We start from the raw sequence: 18,165 nt of genomic DNA on the forward strand, positions 1-18,165 counted from the left end.
ATCCCTGCCCCATTGATCTATTGTCGTACCCACTCCTAGCACAGTCTTTCCGGACTAGTTGGAGGGGAATGGGAATATTGATCATATTAAAAAAAATATATGGCAAATATTCTTTTAAGACCGCAACTTTATCTGGGAGAAAAATCCGAGTAAGCCTTCATCCCCTTTAAAAAATTTAATGGTGATTAAAGTACGGTAAATATAACTTAAATTATTACAAACCTTCGATACCTGTTTTAACGCCTTTTCTCTTAATATATTTGTGACAAAAAGTAGCTTCTAGCTTCTTGGTGCTATTTATTTCTACCCAGACATTCATCAAAATTGGCTAAGGTAACAGACTGATAGACTTACTTCAGCATTTTTAGGGTTCTGAACGTACGAAGTACAAAAACAGAACCCTTATAATATCACTCGCGCACATTTTTATGTCTGTTTTCTCCGAATAATCCAGTTGAAATTTAGTACACATATCAATTGGTGTGACCCAACCCAAATACAGGGATGTATCGCGTATAGGTAAAATTTGAAGGAGGCACTTATGGGGGGTAAGATGGAAAGTTGAACAAAAAACTTTTACAAACTTTTTCGTGTGGATACATCAAATAAAAGATCTTAATAAGAGGATTTTCAAATATTTATTTTGGAATTTAAAAAAATTACCTTTCAAGTTATTTAAACAAATAGACGACACTTCTGATGACATTTTGTCAAAAATTGATTTTTTTTTTATTTTGTCGGGTTGATAATAAATACCAAAATAGTTCCGCACGTCAGTTTTCAAAATCATGACAGATTAAAAACGTTCGGAACCCTCGTCACGCGAGTTCAACTCGCACTTGTCCGGTTTTTAATATTAGAATGGTGTAGTAGAGTACCTACCTATAAATGGTGGACAACTACATCACGCTTAAATATTATGTAGAGAAAAGATTCTATTGTTTCATTCATCATCATTATTATCAGCAGATGGACGTCCACGGCTGGAAATAGGCCTCTTGCATGGACTCCCAAAAACAATGGTCACGAGCCGCATCATGGCGGCTAATACAAAATTATTAAAAATGGGAAAAATGTGTAAATAAATAAATGTTTGCATTGAATAGGCTCCGATTTTAAACATTCTTTCACTGTTGGGAAGTTAGACTATCCACGCATGTTATAGGCTATATTTTATCTTTTATTTCTACAGGAACGGCAACTACGCATGTAAAACCACGTGACGTCGGCTAGTTTAAAATAAGTTAATTCTGCACCATTCGTCGCAAATGTTATAAGGCTGCAATATTTACCGTGGCGTTTATATATACGCATCTACCGATCATTTAACTAGCAGTAACCGAATTATAAACAAAATCCATACCGTAGTTAATTAAAGTCGCCTAGACAGAGCGGTGAGGAGCGGGGAGGGGACGAGACATGACAGGCGCAGAACCTTATACATAAGAGTATTGCAATAGTATGGTAGATGCAAGTTGCATAACATAATGAAACGTAGTACAAAATTAAGTACTGATGTAATCCATTTCTTCTACAAAGTTTCGAATATATAGTTTAATTCGAAAAATATATATCTCTGGGAAGGATATCACAGTAGAATAATGTTAAATGATCTTGCGATGTCACCAAAGGGCGAAACTGGATCCACTTTTAGTGGGTTTTTCGAAGTCTCGGCGAGTCCCACATACCCTTTCGGATAGGGATGCGTAAATGCATTCCCCAGCGAAAAAAAGGAAAGGTACGAGTATATAACATCACTCTGTGACCAATAGGAACATCAATGAAAAATGTGGCAAAATCGGGAAATCTTTAAATGCACAATACTTCGCTGACGTATTCGCTAGCGTCTGCTAGTATAGTTATATATATCCATATATATTTATTATTTATCTCTAGATAGATTGCTTAGATTTGCTAAAAGCTACGGATCATATCACGGTTTACATTGTAAAATACAAGTATGACTTATTATGAATTGTCTTCACGCGCCTAAGCGTTTTATTTATCAGATATTCCTTATTCATTACTGCTGGTCTATTCATTATTTTGATCTTTATTATCAACTTATTAAAATAAACATCAAATCAATTGAGCAATGTCATCTGCCTACTGTATGATATCCACCAGTAGGCGTTGGATGACATTTCTAGACTCGTCATACAACATTCGGGGCTAAGTTGCCATTTCCTTAGTTACTCGAAGCTGCACACGAGTTGCCATAATTGAATACGTTAACGTATTTATCTTTGCCTGGCAGAATTAATTCTGTAATAACATTTCACGCGAGGTTTTTGCTTAAAATTTACTTAAAAGTAAAATTGATTTTTGTGATCATAAATAATGGTACCTATGCAAGTTTCCTCACGATGTTTTTCCTTCATGTTTGAAACACGTGCTATATAATTTCTTAAATTGCACACAACTGAAAAATTGGAGGTGCATACCCGGACCGGATTCGAACCCGCACCCTCCGGATTCGGAGGCAGAGGTCAAATCCACTGGGCTATCACGGCTCTTGGTAAGGAAACCTGCATACCAGAGAATTTTCTTGATTATCTGCGTGTGTGAAGTTTGCCAATCTGCATTCGACCAGTGTGGTGGACTATTGGCCTAACCCCTGTCATTCTTAGAGGAGCTCAGGAGAATGATGAAATAATGGTAAAACGAATCCAGGAAGTAAATATTAATTATAAAACACAAAGAATGTATAGGTATTATTACAATATTGTACGAAAGATGAAAATCCACATTCACATTTCGGTTTCTACACGACATCGTACCGGAACGCTAAATCGCTTGGCGGTACGTCTTTGCCGATAGGGTGGTAACTAGCCACGGTCGCAGCCTCAATCGGCCCAGCCTGGGATCGAACCCAGGACCTCCGTCTTGTAAATCCACCGCGCATACCATGGAGGCCGTCAAAATATTTATTATTGACTTACTGAAGAGTGCAAATAGTTTATAGCTATTGGATTTTGCTTATGAAGCAGATAATGGATACTTTATCAATTAGCGATAGTAGCTGAGATGTGCGCATCACCTTAATGGGTTCGATTTTGCTTTTAATGTTTTCTCTCTCCGCGTAGCAAGGTCGAGTGTGATTAGGGTTGTCAACCGTACTATAACATATATTATTGTACTATATTTCGGATCTGCGTACTATATACTGTTAAAGAAATGTATAGTACGCAAAATACTATATTTCAACATCTACCAAACAAAATTTTCATTTTAAATCTTTAAGAACATTAGTATTCGACAGATGCAATAGCGTCTAGCCTATCTGAACTTTTCTAACTTAGTTCCATTAATTAAACAAAATCATTTAGTTTCATAAAATTAAAAATCAGATGTGAAAAGCATAAGATTTTGTGCTTATTCCATAAAATACTACATTTTATTTTTATAGCGAAATCTGAAAATACTATATTTTTTTAAATGTTGGCAACCCTAAGACAGTGTAAATAGACACTTTAGACAGTCTATTGAGTATTTACCACTGTTACGGAAAGTCATTCGCTTCGGCTCGAAGGCCAATGTCATTGCTGACTGATCAATATTATAAGAGCATCGAGTCCTCCATTAATTATAAATCTGGGGCGCAGCCGGTATTCCGCATATTTATATAACCGGTAAAGTAAAGGCAGGATAGGTGTACCGTTATAATGAATATTGACAAAGTTAAAGTAAATTAAATATAAGAAGGTATGGTTGAAACCAGTTCCAAAACTACTTTGCTTAAAACCCAGACAAAAAGATGTGACTAAATAACGTCCTATTATGTTGATAAAATTTAATTTAGCTTGTGTAGATAACTTTATTTAAAACTAACTTTACTTACTTGTCGCTTTTTTTTGCGACTTTGTCCGCAGTCAGTTTTTCACAAATCCCGTGGGAACCATGGATTATTCCGGGATGAAAAGTAGAATATGTGTTAATCCAGAGCAAAATCTATTTTTATTTTAAAATTTCAGCCAAATCGCTTATGTAGCTGCAAGGCAAAAGGAGAAACAAACATACACACACACATACACACACACACTTACAGGCTAACTTTCGCCTTTATAATATTAGTGTGATACCTTAGTAGATCGTAGATCATCCCATCGCAATGAAAGATATAGCATAATTAATCATTTGTTTTCAACAGACTTTCTTTGCCGGGACTAAAGAGATATCGATATAGTAACCAAAATTCGGAGACTCGAGCTCAGCAGTGTGTCGAATATGGGTTGATAATGATGAACCAAAATTATCTTTTAACTCTAATAGTATTTTGGCAAGAGTGTCGTGTTTGTTATCAATAAAAATTCTCAAATAAATTATCTCTAGGGATCATCTCGTATATAATTTGTCAAGAGTAGCAAACCCCTATAGTTATTACTACGTAGCGTACCTTGGAAAGGCGCTGTATTAAAATTATTTTAGGGGCCTTAATGAAAGGTAAAAATGTATCACAAAAGAAACAAAAATGCTCGCTTAAAATAAATATGAAATCTCGGCAGTTTTTTACGTGTTTTCCCGGAAAGCATCAGATTATGTAAGATTATAGATCGCATTATACAATTTTTTGCTTTCACGTGTAAGGGGCCCCTGTAATCCGGGAGCCCCGTTTCGTTGATACAACAGTAGCTACGCCCCTGTTACTAATGCTATCGGTAGTTAAAAATTTCCAGGTCAGATATCATTGCCTTAATCCTACTTAACCGTAACGAAGCAGCATGGCAAGCCCAAGTTGCCTGAGACCCAGCAATCGTAATTAAACTGAACTCCAGTCACCTCTCGGGGACAGCTTTTCTTAATTAAAGTGCCTGACTTATCTTTCACAACTAAGCCCTCAGTGGTATCATACCGGATTGCAATTTTATTTCACTTCAATAAAGTACGAACGTAAATATCCCTTTGAATCCAGAACGGAAATTAAAATATGTTCTTGGAAATGTAATATCATATAACTTGCAATATAATTTTAAATTTAAAAGTAATATGCTTTACAATTTCCTTCACGATCGCATACAGAGAATTTCAATATTAAGTTGTTTTGTATTTTGATATGAACTCTCGGAAAAGATAATTTACATTTCTACCTATATAGAAATGGGTTATACATTCATTTATAAAGGAAAGTTTTCATTTTACCTAAATAGTTTTCAAAGTTTCCATGAAACTGGTAATATTCAGGGTTTGAATGTGGTTATAGAATAGGAGTTTCTAAGCTTTAATGAGTTTCGGCTCATATTTTGGCAAGCATTCTGGTGATATATGTTGTCCGAGCATTTATTTAAAACATTGTTTTTCAAAATATAATTTTATTTAGAAAATTATTTTAAAATTTAAACATATAGGTAAAAAATAATGATGAACCATGATTTTGATACTTGATTGGATAAAATATGGCTTATTTGTTATAAACGCAGATGACTAGAAGAACTCACAAACTAAATGTACAGCGGTGAAAATAAACTAAAATATATACCTATTAAATTTAAAATTTTCATTTTATCTAAATAGGACAAAAATATTTTTGAATCAAAGAAGAGACTGTAAAAGTACGAAAACAATAATAAACAAGTTGAGGCGGGAAGTAAATTAATTTACGAGACGCATATTGGACGAACAATAGACTATGCAGAGTCCTCGCGCGAAGCCTTTTAATTAAACGTGGATGTCTGAGAGAGATAGGAAAAAGGTTGGTGCATAAAGTATTAAAGATCGTGCCAAAATTAATTTAATACAAATAGAAAATGGAATAAAAATTAATAATAAAACAAAATGGCTTTAACTATTGTAAATTATAACAATGTATGATTTTTTTAAAAGTTCTCAGCAGACCCTGGCTTTCGAATTTATTGTAGAGTCTTTACAGATAGTCAACTTTGACGTTTCAACAAAGCAAGCTTGTAAACTGAGCCTACTTAAAATAAACCAAATTGATTTTTTGATTTTTGATAATAGTAGTAATCACTGAAACGGTGCGTAATATGAGGAGGGTTTACTCTGGAGCCGTAACCGCTGGCTCCTTAGGAAATTGGAAGTCCCGCAAGCGAAAGAGCGGAATTTTATAATGAATTTTTAAAATTATTTTATTATGTACTCGTAACTGACACTCGTAGTTTCACTTCACCTACCATACTCGCAGATATTATATGTTTCGGCTATATAAAAATATAAAAAAAAATGTAAATAAATAAATGACAGATTTAATAAAGATATACAGAAATGGCTATCATTACCAATAACATAAACAACAACACGAAAAAATCCAATTCGCTGGGCAATACAACTCGCAACGCACCCGCGTGTAAACGTACGTATACTAAGACATGCACAAGTCTTAAATAAATCGACTTACGGTTAAGCCTCGAGAACTCGGTACAGCTGAGACGCGTGCACGCACCACAACCGCAAGAATCCACTGACCGAGCGGCGTATGGTCAGAGACACTAACCAGCACCACTTTAGATCACAGATATCCAAGCCTCGTGACACAGAACACTTACATTTGGCAACCGCGTTACGTTATACCTTAGAACAATATTATGTTTATGTGTATTAAGTTTGCTCAACCTCCTGTCAAAGTTAGATGAGGGAACGCCCGGATGTCTCATTCAATTATAGTATACGTTTTTGGTACATCTGTTTTAAATCACTTTGCTATTTTTTTGTCACTTCACAAATTATATTTCATTGTCTTTTATGAGTTTCAATATTATACAAAAAGCTCTCAACAATTTTACATAACATTTTGACGTTTTTGACAACGTCTTATAATACGATTGAGCCTGTACACTCAAAAAAGATGACATCATGCGTCGTTCCCACGCTCTAGGTTTGCCAACTTTTTTTACAAGAAATAAAATATGTGTATTCTGGTCTTTGAAGATTATTAAACAGTGTTTTATTTATTTATTGTTTTAAATAAGTTAATAAAAATTTTCTTTTGATAAATGCAACCAGTCTAACAGTATTTTTTGACGTTGTCACGTTCAACTATCGTCAGTAAACCGTCTTTACAGACAACCGATTTTTTTTTAAATAGAATATTTGCAATATCTTTTCCTTCTATCGTGTTCCTCATATGTCACGCCATTGTTTTCTATATTCGGCCAAATTGTGTTATATCTTTTTAATATGGCCAATATTTCCATTCCCCTCCAAATAGGGAAAGACTGTGTTAGGAGTGGCTAAGACAATAGACAAACGGGGTGGGGATCGAACCACCACCCCTCGGTGATGAGTCCGACCTGTTGAGGCTCAATTTAGATGATAATGATCGGGACCAAGCGACGGCTTAACCAAAGTAAGGTGTGACATCACCTTCTTCCCAACTCCTAAACAAGAGACATCAGATAGTCCTAAATATTTTCCTAAAATACAAAATGATGGAACAAATATGTCAAGCCTACATTTTATATCAAACACGTCGTTGTTGATGAATAAAGCTTCCGGTGAAATGTGTATTTGCATATCTCAAAATGTAATAATATTATTATTTATGTCACATCAAAATGTATACTGTCTTCCGAGACATTTCGCCTGGGATAATTGATTTAAATATTCACAAGGGAGAAAGTGTTTACTTGTTCTTTTCGTCACCCTCGTGTGTGATTTTGAGTCACAGATTAAATATTTATTCAGGCTTTTATTTTGTTTTTTTATTTAGGTGAATAAATATTTTTGCAACATATTTTCCGAACATAATTTCTTGGTTTTTTACTACTCTGTCATGTATAATTATCGTTTTTTAACATTGTTTAAAAAACACTACTAATTACATTTATAAAAAAAATCCAGTTCTCCTCGTTGCATGGCATTTGAGTGCCAAGCAACCAGCGTTCAGTGTGCCTAGTGGGAGATTTCAATGTTTTCATACTGTTACTATCGCGTTAACGTAAACGCGAATTTATATGATATTGAAACAGTTGTGCAGTAGTGCCACTAGATGGCGCTGTTTCAATTCCTTAGAAATTCGCGTTTACTTTAACGTGATCGCCACAGTATGTAAAGTAAACTGCCACAAGGCCCTCTGGTATCTTCACTCAAACTTGACAACAATCAAAATTTCTTAATGGTTTAATTTTCTTAATTCTACTGTCTTTTATTTGTTATTATCCTATGTCTAATTCAATAGATATCATTAATGTTTGCCTTAAAGTCATGTTTCCTAAACAGTAAAACATTGCAAAAAAATAATAATTTGAATCGGTTCATATTTCGCGATAATTCAAAAAAAGAATATCAACAAAAAAGTTCACGTCAATGTGATAACTTATTTTTAGAAGTCCATTTAGAAGTGCTATGATTTAATAGTACCTATCTACGAGTATCTATTCCGTAATAGTCTAAGATCGAATTAGAAACAACCTTCACCCATCTGTTAACTATATGGAAAGTGTTTTATATTACGAATAAATATTAAAAATGTAATGCGAGTAGGTAGTGACTAAAAAGCTCTTGGCCAAACTATCATAAATAAATAGTTAGTAATGATTACTAATAGGAGCCGTGATAGCCCAGTGGTTTTTCTGTGTCTTTGAATTAAAGGGCGTAGGGTCCGAATCCGGTCTAGGGCATGCACCTCCAACTTTTCAGATAAGTGCATTTTAATAAATTTAATATCAAACGGTGAATGTGAAATATCGTAAGGAAACCGATGATCAGTTTGACCAGCTGCCTATTTCATATTTTGGTTTTTATTATTAACCCATCAAAATAAAAAAACAAACATGACAAAATGTCATCCACATACTACGATACAAATTACAAATGTCATCCGGTACTTACGGTAAAGAAAAAGAGAACGGTGTATATCATTTATTATGTAGATGACACTTTGTTGTCCACTTCAATAAGTTGATAATAAAGACCAAAATAGTGACTTAGGCCGCAGGAGATTCTTAATAGATCGTTTCTAATTCTTATCTTCTACTATAAATTGAATAATATGGAGAAGTTGATTGATTGTCATTATCTTAAATGTTACTTGCAAGTGAACTGATAATGATCAGGGAGTCGGCGGTTGTAGACGCGAAGGTCGCAGAGATACTCATCAGTTTTCTATCTAAATGTCACATTGTATTAGTTACTAACATTATGAAGGTCTGACCTAGCTTAGCTGGCGAAAAAAGGCTTTGTTCTATTATGATAGGAGAGCCCATGATGCTAAACGTGTACCTACTTTTTTTTTTAAATATTTGCCATATCTTTTTTATAGATATGACCAATATTCCCATTCCCCACGGTTGGGGAATGGACGGGGCGGGGATCGAACCACCACCCCTCATGAGTCCCACCGCTCTGACCGTTGAGCTATTGAGGCTCTACTTACTTGAGTGTCATAGGCACAAAATTCACAATCGAAAAATAAACGAAAATGTCGACAGATTTATAAAATGTACGATTTTTAAACCGACGAAAAATGGAAAGAAGGTTAATAACGTGTATATTGTTTATGTATGAAACACGTGTAACTTTGTACAGAGTAGTAGTTGATAGTTGAGGGGATTATTGTTTGTATACTCATTAATATTAAAGTAAAACCACACATACTATTTAGTAGTCCGATTCTGATAATTCCTTGTTATTAGAAATTCCGATCCTTCGAAGTGATCACTTTGAAGTACGAATAGGTGCCATCCTACTTTAAAGTAATAATCCATAAATAAATTCCAGAGAGTTGCTGGATACAGGCCTATAGATCTAATGGGTAGATAATATTTGTAAGGGCCAGGCTTAATAAAAACATAGTTTTACTTTGTTAAAACGGCTTCTAGCGGAAACGTATATTGGTGACGGTTAGGCGCTTGGCGTAAAAGTCGGTTTCTATTATTCAAAAAAGTTGTCAAAGTATGACGTACGCTGTCACCATATACGCTCCGTTTTGCCTCTTTATTAGAAGGCACAGATTAAATAATAAAAATGGTATTTGCGTCGCTAACAATATTATAATATTATTTTTCTCTTTTTAGTGTCATGAGTACGTTAATGTTTTGAAGTCGGTTGTATTTAAAAAGAAAATAATTATAGCTATCCATTATGTAACCCACTTTACTATTATTACCGTGTTTAGTATTTTTAAAATTTGTTTTTTTTTTGCCCTACCAATAATGAGAGCTCATATATGGTGGAGGTACTAAACAACATGCTAGTTAAATCGAAGTGTCCGAGTGCTCCCATAAGTTCGTTTTCCGCGCTGTAGTAAATCCACAAATCTCCTCTTCGGCTCTCCTACTATTACAGTAGGAGAGCCGAAGAGGAGATTTTGATATTAACAGAATAATTACTTAGCTATTAACTATAAAGATTCGGCTACATACCTACGGTGCTACTCAATGCCGCAAGTTTATTTAAGGTATGTCGTATTTGTCACCTTATGTGTAAATACTAATGCCATAGAACCTCAATAATAAATAATTGGCATGTATGGGGACTCTTTGACTACGAGCTTCTCCATTTTGTGTGTTTACGTGAGTTCCTCTAATGTCTTGTTTTTTATTTAATTTATTAAAAAAGTTTAAAGTTAAATTTGTTTTAAAAATTCTTGCCAGTTTAATGGTAAGTTTTTCGTCAAATGAATTACATGCATGGTTCTCATTTAATGAAGTTAGTCTACATTTTTTAAAAAATGTATGTTGTATGTTAACTGATATTAACTCATGTGGTTAAGATGATTTTTTAGATTTACAATCTCCCTAATACAATCAAGCATTGTAATTGTATATTGTCTAAGGACGAAAGTCAAATAGTTTTAATGCAATTACCGAGACTTCTCTTCATATAGATCCTACTACCTAATATTATAAACGCGAAGGCTTGTATGGATGTTTGGATGATGATACTCTTTAACGCTGCTACTACTGAAGCGATTTGGCTGAAATTTTGAATAGAAATAAATTTTAGTCGGGATTAACTTATAAGCTACTTTTTATCCCGAAAAAAACCATGGTTTCCCGAGATATCATCAAAATCAGTTTTTGATGAAGAATGAAAATGAATGTTTGTTACTCTTTCACGCTTCGACTACAGAACAGAATTATATTATAGCATGGATTAACACATAGGCTACTTTTTATCCCCGAAAAATTCAAGTCTTCCGAGGGATTTGTGTAAACTAAATTCCACGCGGACGAAGTCGCGGGCGTTCGCTAGTTGTGCAATAACTTAGTTCCGTGCAACGTTTCACTCTCGAAGCAGCAATGAAACGAATCCCTCAACTGTGAAGCGGTGCGTCGTTGCGGCGTTGCAATAATGACGAGATGTGTGCCCAGACTCTATCAGACTGCACGCAACACGTATTCTTTACAAGTTAGCCCTTGACTACAATCTCATCTGATGGTAAGTGATGATGCAATCTTACATGGAAGCGGACTAACTTGTTAGGAGGAGGATGAAAAATCCAAACCCCTTTCGGTTTGTACACGACATCATACCGGAACGCTAAATCGCTTGGTGGTACGTCTTCTCGGTAGGGTGGTAACTAACCACGGCTAAAGCCTCCTACCAGCCAGACCTGGACCAATAAAGAAAACCTCAATCGGTCAAACCGGGGATCGGACCCAGGACCTCCGTTTTGTAAGTCCACGCATACCACTGCGCCACGGAGGCCGTCAAAAGAGAGCAGAGCAGAATGAGAGTGGTTAGGTTATTAGTCTATAACGCTGGTCAAATGCGGATTGGGAAACTTCACACACGAAAATCCTCAGGTATGCAGGTTTCCTCACGATGTCATTCCATCACCGTTTGAGACACGTGATACTTAATTTCTTAAAATGTACATAACTGAAAAGTTGGACGTGCAAGATTCGAACCTACGCCCTCCGAATCGAAGGTAGAGATCATATCACAGGTCTCACGAGCACGTATATTTCCAACGAAAATTATTGATTGCATGTACATGCACCAGTTAAATTAAGGGTTACCTTTGTTTTTTGATTGTTTGAAACCATAAAAAAATATTTTAAACAGTGTTAAAATACAAAATTGACACTAAATTCTCATACAACAGCATCAGCGTATTGCGCTGCGTTTGCAGTTTGTAATACGTACACATATACGGTTGGTAACTTTACATCCAAAGGCTTACATTCAATTAGGCTTAGTTTACAAGCACTTATGAAATGTCAAGATTATGTCATAATTTAATCTAATGGTGGTAATAATAGTCGAAAACTTAAAATTGCTTCGAGAAGAACCCACAACAAACTCAGCCAAGGCTTATTTTTTTTGTTGACCACCATTTTACAAACTTATTTAAAACTAAGCACACAGTCGTCCATTACAGTTTCACACCAAGCTTTTTTATCATTCATTAACACTATAATAAGACTTTCCTAAAAGCTTGCGTTTAATAAACACTTTGAACTTCTTGTGAGACATTCCAGTGGCTTCATGTGGTAGTTTATTATAAAACGTATGCAATTGCCTTTAAAAGAATCTAGCTAACTCGTCTTATGTCGCTTTCATAATTTTTATTCATATACTTAAAAATATTATATAACTATCTCAGTAGTTGAAGAATAAATTGAATCGGTCTAAACGGACATCGAATTCAAAAACTGTAACACTTTCTCTTCCGCCAAGCATATCGATACAACAATTAAAATACTTCCAAATGAGCAACATTTCACGATTCACCAGTTTTAACATAGGTGACGTATTCGTATGAACGTAAGTTTGAGTGTAGTTACATTATAAAGGAGACACAAACATACGGGAGTAGAACGTATAAATACAATTGACGTAACAACAACTAACTGTCTTTTATCTTGGAATAACATAACATATATAATTAGAATCTTAGTTATAATAAGAATAGATGTGGCCATAAATAATGTATATTATTTATTTTGTAAAAGATGATGTACGATTTTTTTTATTCGATTACAAATTTCTACTAAAAACACTACCAGATGAACTAGGTAAATAATAGGATGGCATCGAGGAAAATACAATATCAAATTGGTGCGTTGTTAAGTCAGCCATTGACGGTCAATTATTCTCATGTTTCTGCAGCGCAAACGGCAGCGAAGACGTTTCATAATTCGAGCTGTCATGCACGCAGCGATCAATACATGATCAGTTAATAGGCGTGCATTGTATGTATTTCTTAAATCAATATCTATTGTAGTGCTGTTTTGCTGCGCTTTCCAATGATCTAACATATATCGTTTTCAGTATAAACTAATTTCAATGATTCATCAATACATTAACTCAAAAATTATTCATCGTTACATATACATACAAGTGGAGTGTGTGATTACTAAATATCGGTGTTTTCTAAAGTGCATACTAAAGATACTAAAACACAAACAAACTTTCGGTGGTATGTTTGTTCGAACTAATATCTGGAACGGCTAAACTAACTCGAATAGGATGTTCATTGTAAGATAGAGGAGGTACGATGGTTGGTGGCTTTGGCCGTAGCTAGTTACCATTCTCCCGGCAAAGACGTACCGCCAAGCGATTTAGCGTTCCGGTACGATGTCGTGTAGAAGCTGTAAGGGGTGTAAATTTTCATCCTACTCCTAACAAGATAGCCCGCTTCCATCTTAGATTGGATCATAACTTACCATCAGGTGAGATTGTAGTCAAGGACTAACTTTTAAAGAATAGAAAAATAGAAAAAAACAGGTTAATGAGCGAAATATTAACTTATCCTACAAAAAATCATTTTTCCCACGGGATTTATAAAAAACTGTATTTCATACCTTTACCTATTAATAATAATATTATAATAATAAAGCCTTTTTATTTCAATATCCTCAATTAACGGGTCGTAGTACAAAAACGGAACTCTTATAATCCGCCTCGCGCACATCTTAAGGTCTGTCTGTTTTTTGTCTTATATTCTCGCTTCGTACTTTATGTATTATACCTATACCTAGATGTGTTAAACATTATTGGAGCCGGAACCAGCTTCCCACACTTATAACTCCTTTGCGCTAGTAAGGTTATGCAACAAAGACTAAGTCTACGAATAATTTTAATTAACTTAATATGATTTCTGTGAAGTGGTATTTATATCGGTATGTGTATAAATACGTAATACATTGCGTGTGTGTGTAATAAGCGTATTTGTGACCGCGCTCTTGCTGAAAATAATAACATCTCATTGGCGTACGCTAATTAATTACATAAGACGATAATTTTGTCATTCACCGTAATTGAATTGTTGCATAAAAGTCACATTTAACTCTCACACCATCTGGTATAATAGCCGCTATCTATGGTGTTATTGCAAAATACGTTTTAATTCCTCTTCGGTAAAATGCTTCAAATGATACCGAATATACTCTTATGAAAATTGGTTTTGTGTTTTGTAATGCCCCTCCTTAAAAATGCTATAAAATTAGAACAGTTAACTGTACTGATTATAAAGAGCTGTGTTAGCCCAGTGGATTTATAAGAAATTAAATAACACGTGTCTTAAACGGTAAAGGAAAAACATCGTGAGGAAACCTGTATACCAGAGTATTTTCTTAATTATCTGCGTGTGTGAAGTCTGCCAATCCGCATTGGGCCAGCGTGGTGGTCTATTGGCCTAACCCCTCTCATTCTGAGAGGAGACTTGAGCTCAACCGAATATGGGTTGATAATGATTATAAAGAGAGATAAATAACAAGCGATGTACTGTGCCGTGCCTTTTCTAAGGTCTTCATCAAAACTAAGGTACTTTAGATAACAATTCGCTGTCAACAACGAAAAGACAAGGATTCAATAATATTTTTTCCTCATCAGACAGACCTGAACCATTTCAGAAATCATATTGCTTCTACTTTTTGAACCCGGGACCTTACACAGTTGACAGTCTGATGTATACTCAGCTATGTATTTAAAGAGCAGTGTAACATACCGGCATACCTACTAACGTAATAGCAGAATAATTAAAAGTGTTGTCAGCTAACAATTAGAGTATTTTTTAATATTACTCAAACCAGATTGTTTACAAGATTAATGTACATAGGAACTTTGTAATCATCATTATCAACCCATATTCGGCTCACTGCTGAGCTCGAGTCTCCTCTCAGAATGAGAGGGGTTAAGCCAATAATCCACCACGCTGGCCAAATGCGGATTGGCAGATTTCACACACGCAGAGAATTAAGAAAATTCTCTGGTATGCAGGTTTCCTCACGATGTTTTTCCTTCACCGTTTGAGACACGTGCATGCCCGGACCGGATTCGAAACCACGCCCTCCGGAATCGGAGGCAGAGGTATATCCACTGGGCTATCACGGCTCAGAACTTAATAATATATTACTGTAATTGCAATGCAACTATAGCATGCCAACAACACATATGTTAACTTGTTGCTATTTTAAAAAAGAAAATTGTGTAAACTTGTTGTGTAAACTTGAAAATTGTGCAAAGGAACCTTCCACTAGTCTAGGTTTAGTGATAGGCATTGGGCCGATGCTAGTTATCACCCAACCGTAGTAACGATGTCGCGTAGATACCGTCGGATATTTTTACCATCGGTACTGGTAGAAATATAATTGAGCCTTCTACAACTGCAGTCAAAGAGTAAAAAATATAAAATCTTTTTAACAAAACAACTAACGCGGAATTACTGAGCCGATTTTAATTAAAATTAAATGGGACCAATCTGACGAATCTTTCAAATGAAAAAAAGAGAGAATTTTCAATTTTTTTTATGAAGACGATTAAAATTTAAAATAAAACAACCAAGTCTTAACACAGGCTTAAAATATCGAAATATTTAATGATATCAATGAAGCATGAAACCCTTTACCGCAGAGTAAAATAAACAATGTAAATAAATAAAACAGAAAGGTACAAAATGCACATTTAGCGGATTTATCACTAATGAGCAATCTCCATCGGACAACCAATTGCATTGACTAAAGTGAGTAGAATATATTTATGTAAATATATGGGAAAGTACATGTTCAGTGTTCAGTTACTTAGTTGATACTGTATATCTATACTAATATTATAAAGCTAAAGAGTTCGTTTGGTTGAACGCGCTAATCTCAGGAGCTACTGGTAGATTTGGAAAATTGTTTCAGTGTTATATAGCCCATTTATCGAGGAAGGCTATAGGCTATATACTTCCCCAATTTCTTACCACGCGGGTGAAACCGCGCGGCGTCAGCTAGTTATTAATATAATGCGGTAAGCAAAAACTTTCAGAAACAGTTTTTTTCGTAAGTGAAATATGACACCGTTAAAGTTTAGGTATATGCAGAAAAAGTTATTTTTTATAGAAAGTGCATTATTACAAAAAAGTTAATTCTTTGCACACACTGAAATTTAAATTTGAATGATACACAAGACTCACATACTTACGTTGACATTGACAATAACGTTCCCTGAAATGAAGATATTTTTATTACACGCTATAAATTAGCTTCATTTGTAACTATGTATGTAAGAAAATCTTGGAATCTTAATTTGACCCACTTCCTGGTTTTTGATTAGGATGAAATTTTGCACACGCTCTGAGTTCTGATGACAATACATGACTAGCTAAGAAACTGAAAAATGAAAGGGTTTCTTACTGTCAAGAATACATTTTTTTTAAGAAACATACACTTATATGTATAACTTTTCAATAAAATATACAAACGACGGTAAATACCATATCATGTATCAGCAAGGTTGCAAGCAATATTTTACGCTCTGAATCCTAAAAGACTATGAAGTTATAAATAAAAACTATGGTAACTTAAGAAGTTAGTAACTTACTAACTTATTAAGTTACCATAGTTTTCATAATCTCGCTGTAGTTAAGCAATATGATTATGATTTACTAACTAACGCCGCGTGGTTTCACCCTCGTGGTTCTCGATCCCGCAGGAATACGGGGATAATATATAGTCTATAATTAAATAGCCTTCCTCGATAAATGGGCTATCTAACACTGAAAGAATTTTTCCAATCGGACCAGTAGTTCCTGAGATTAGCGCGTTCAATCAAACAAACAAACAAACTCTTCAGCTTTATAATATCAGTATAGATTTAAATAATAATATAATAAAAGTACTTAAAATAGAGAATATTTTAAAGATTTAGTTCTTCCTTATGGTACCCTTCATGTAGTAATTTGCAATTGGTTTTCTATCTGATATCTAAACATCTATAAACTGCTCAAGTATTAGACAACCAGCACTATTGATTATGTCGAGCCATTATGTAATATGCCCGATTCTAGAATCTAGCTGCAACAGACCATCAATAATTATAAAGTTGCAAAACTGCGTTCAAATGTTAAGGCGTATATACAGAAATCATATTCATCACTTCTTTCATGAAGGACTACACGTGACCATTTTTTTAGATTATAGAATTACTATTTATTCTCCTACATAATCCTTTTTTGTTTTATTTATCTCGAAAGGATTAAGCAGCTTAATTGAGTTTACCGATCGTTCCAACAATTATTATCGCCATAATATTTAAGCCGATGTTTACAAAATCTGATAAATTATCTATATACCTTAACTTTCTCAGAAATAAAACTCTATATTGGTAAAAATAGCAGTAAAATCCATTCAGTGGCATAAGAGTATCGCGAAGCGGATTTTTAACCTAATGCAAGAAAGGTTATTTATATTAGGTCTGAGAGGAGACTCGAGCTCAGCAGTGTGCCGAATATGGGTTGATAATGATGATGATGAATAGTTTGAAAAAAAAAACATTATAAATCTATTCCAAATTTCTCTTCAAATTTTCTTCTTAATAGTCTCTTTGGCTCAGTTCTGGTTAGCCAATGTGTCTTTGGATCACGATGTATTGGGTTCGAGCACTGTATGGTATGATAGGCTTTCATCCAAGAAGTTCTCAGCAATAATTCTTAATCCGGAGTTAGGAATATGGCGATGTTACACTCCGTGCCACGAAGAGCACGTTAAACCGTCGATCCCTTGTCATCTTCATCAGAGAAATTTATGGGAATGACAGATCTTGATCACGTGACCTGTCAATAGCAAATGTCCTTCCCATCTTTTTAGTTTTCGAAGCGTTAGCAATCGTAGAAAGAGAATCGACGTGCCACTAGGCTAGGGGGCTGTTATCTATCGTCAAAGAGTCAATCATTATCACCCTAAGCCCGCTTAAGCTGTATAAGTACCCTAGAGAGGAGGGAAGCCTTGTCCTATAGTATGATGCATGCTATGAAAATCGAATATGAAAGTTATTTTTTTG

General features: G+C 34.8%; 2 protein-coding genes across 12 annotated transcripts in view; one reads left to right on the forward strand and one right to left on the reverse strand.

Annotated features, from left to right (window-relative positions):
• LOC112042900 (uncharacterized) overlaps positions 1–6,510 on the reverse strand; it is a 47,575-nt gene extending 41,065 nt beyond the window's left edge. The window contains exon 1 of one of the 2 annotated variants that reach the window (XM_024078103.2): positions 6,353–6,510. Coding sequence is in view for 1 of the 2 variants with exons in the window: in XM_052890802.1 (XP_052746762.1) it covers positions 6,234–6,242 (9 nt within the window). In the remaining variant the exon portion in view is untranslated. Of the gene's footprint in view, positions 1–6,233; positions 6,258–6,352 lie in introns of those variants that run through there. The other variant, XM_052890802.1, reaches the window with a different exon arrangement.
• LOC112042895 (coiled-coil domain-containing protein AGAP005037) overlaps positions 1–18,165 on the forward strand; it is a 233,015-nt gene that overhangs the window by 162,775 nt on the left and 52,075 nt on the right. The gene's annotated exons all lie outside the window — the stretch shown is intronic.

The sequence above is a fragment of the Bicyclus anynana genome, chromosome Z (assembly GCF_947172395.1).
Source record: "Bicyclus anynana chromosome Z, ilBicAnyn1.1, whole genome shotgun sequence".
NCBI classification, from domain to species: domain Eukaryota; kingdom Metazoa; phylum Arthropoda; class Insecta; order Lepidoptera; family Nymphalidae; genus Bicyclus; species Bicyclus anynana.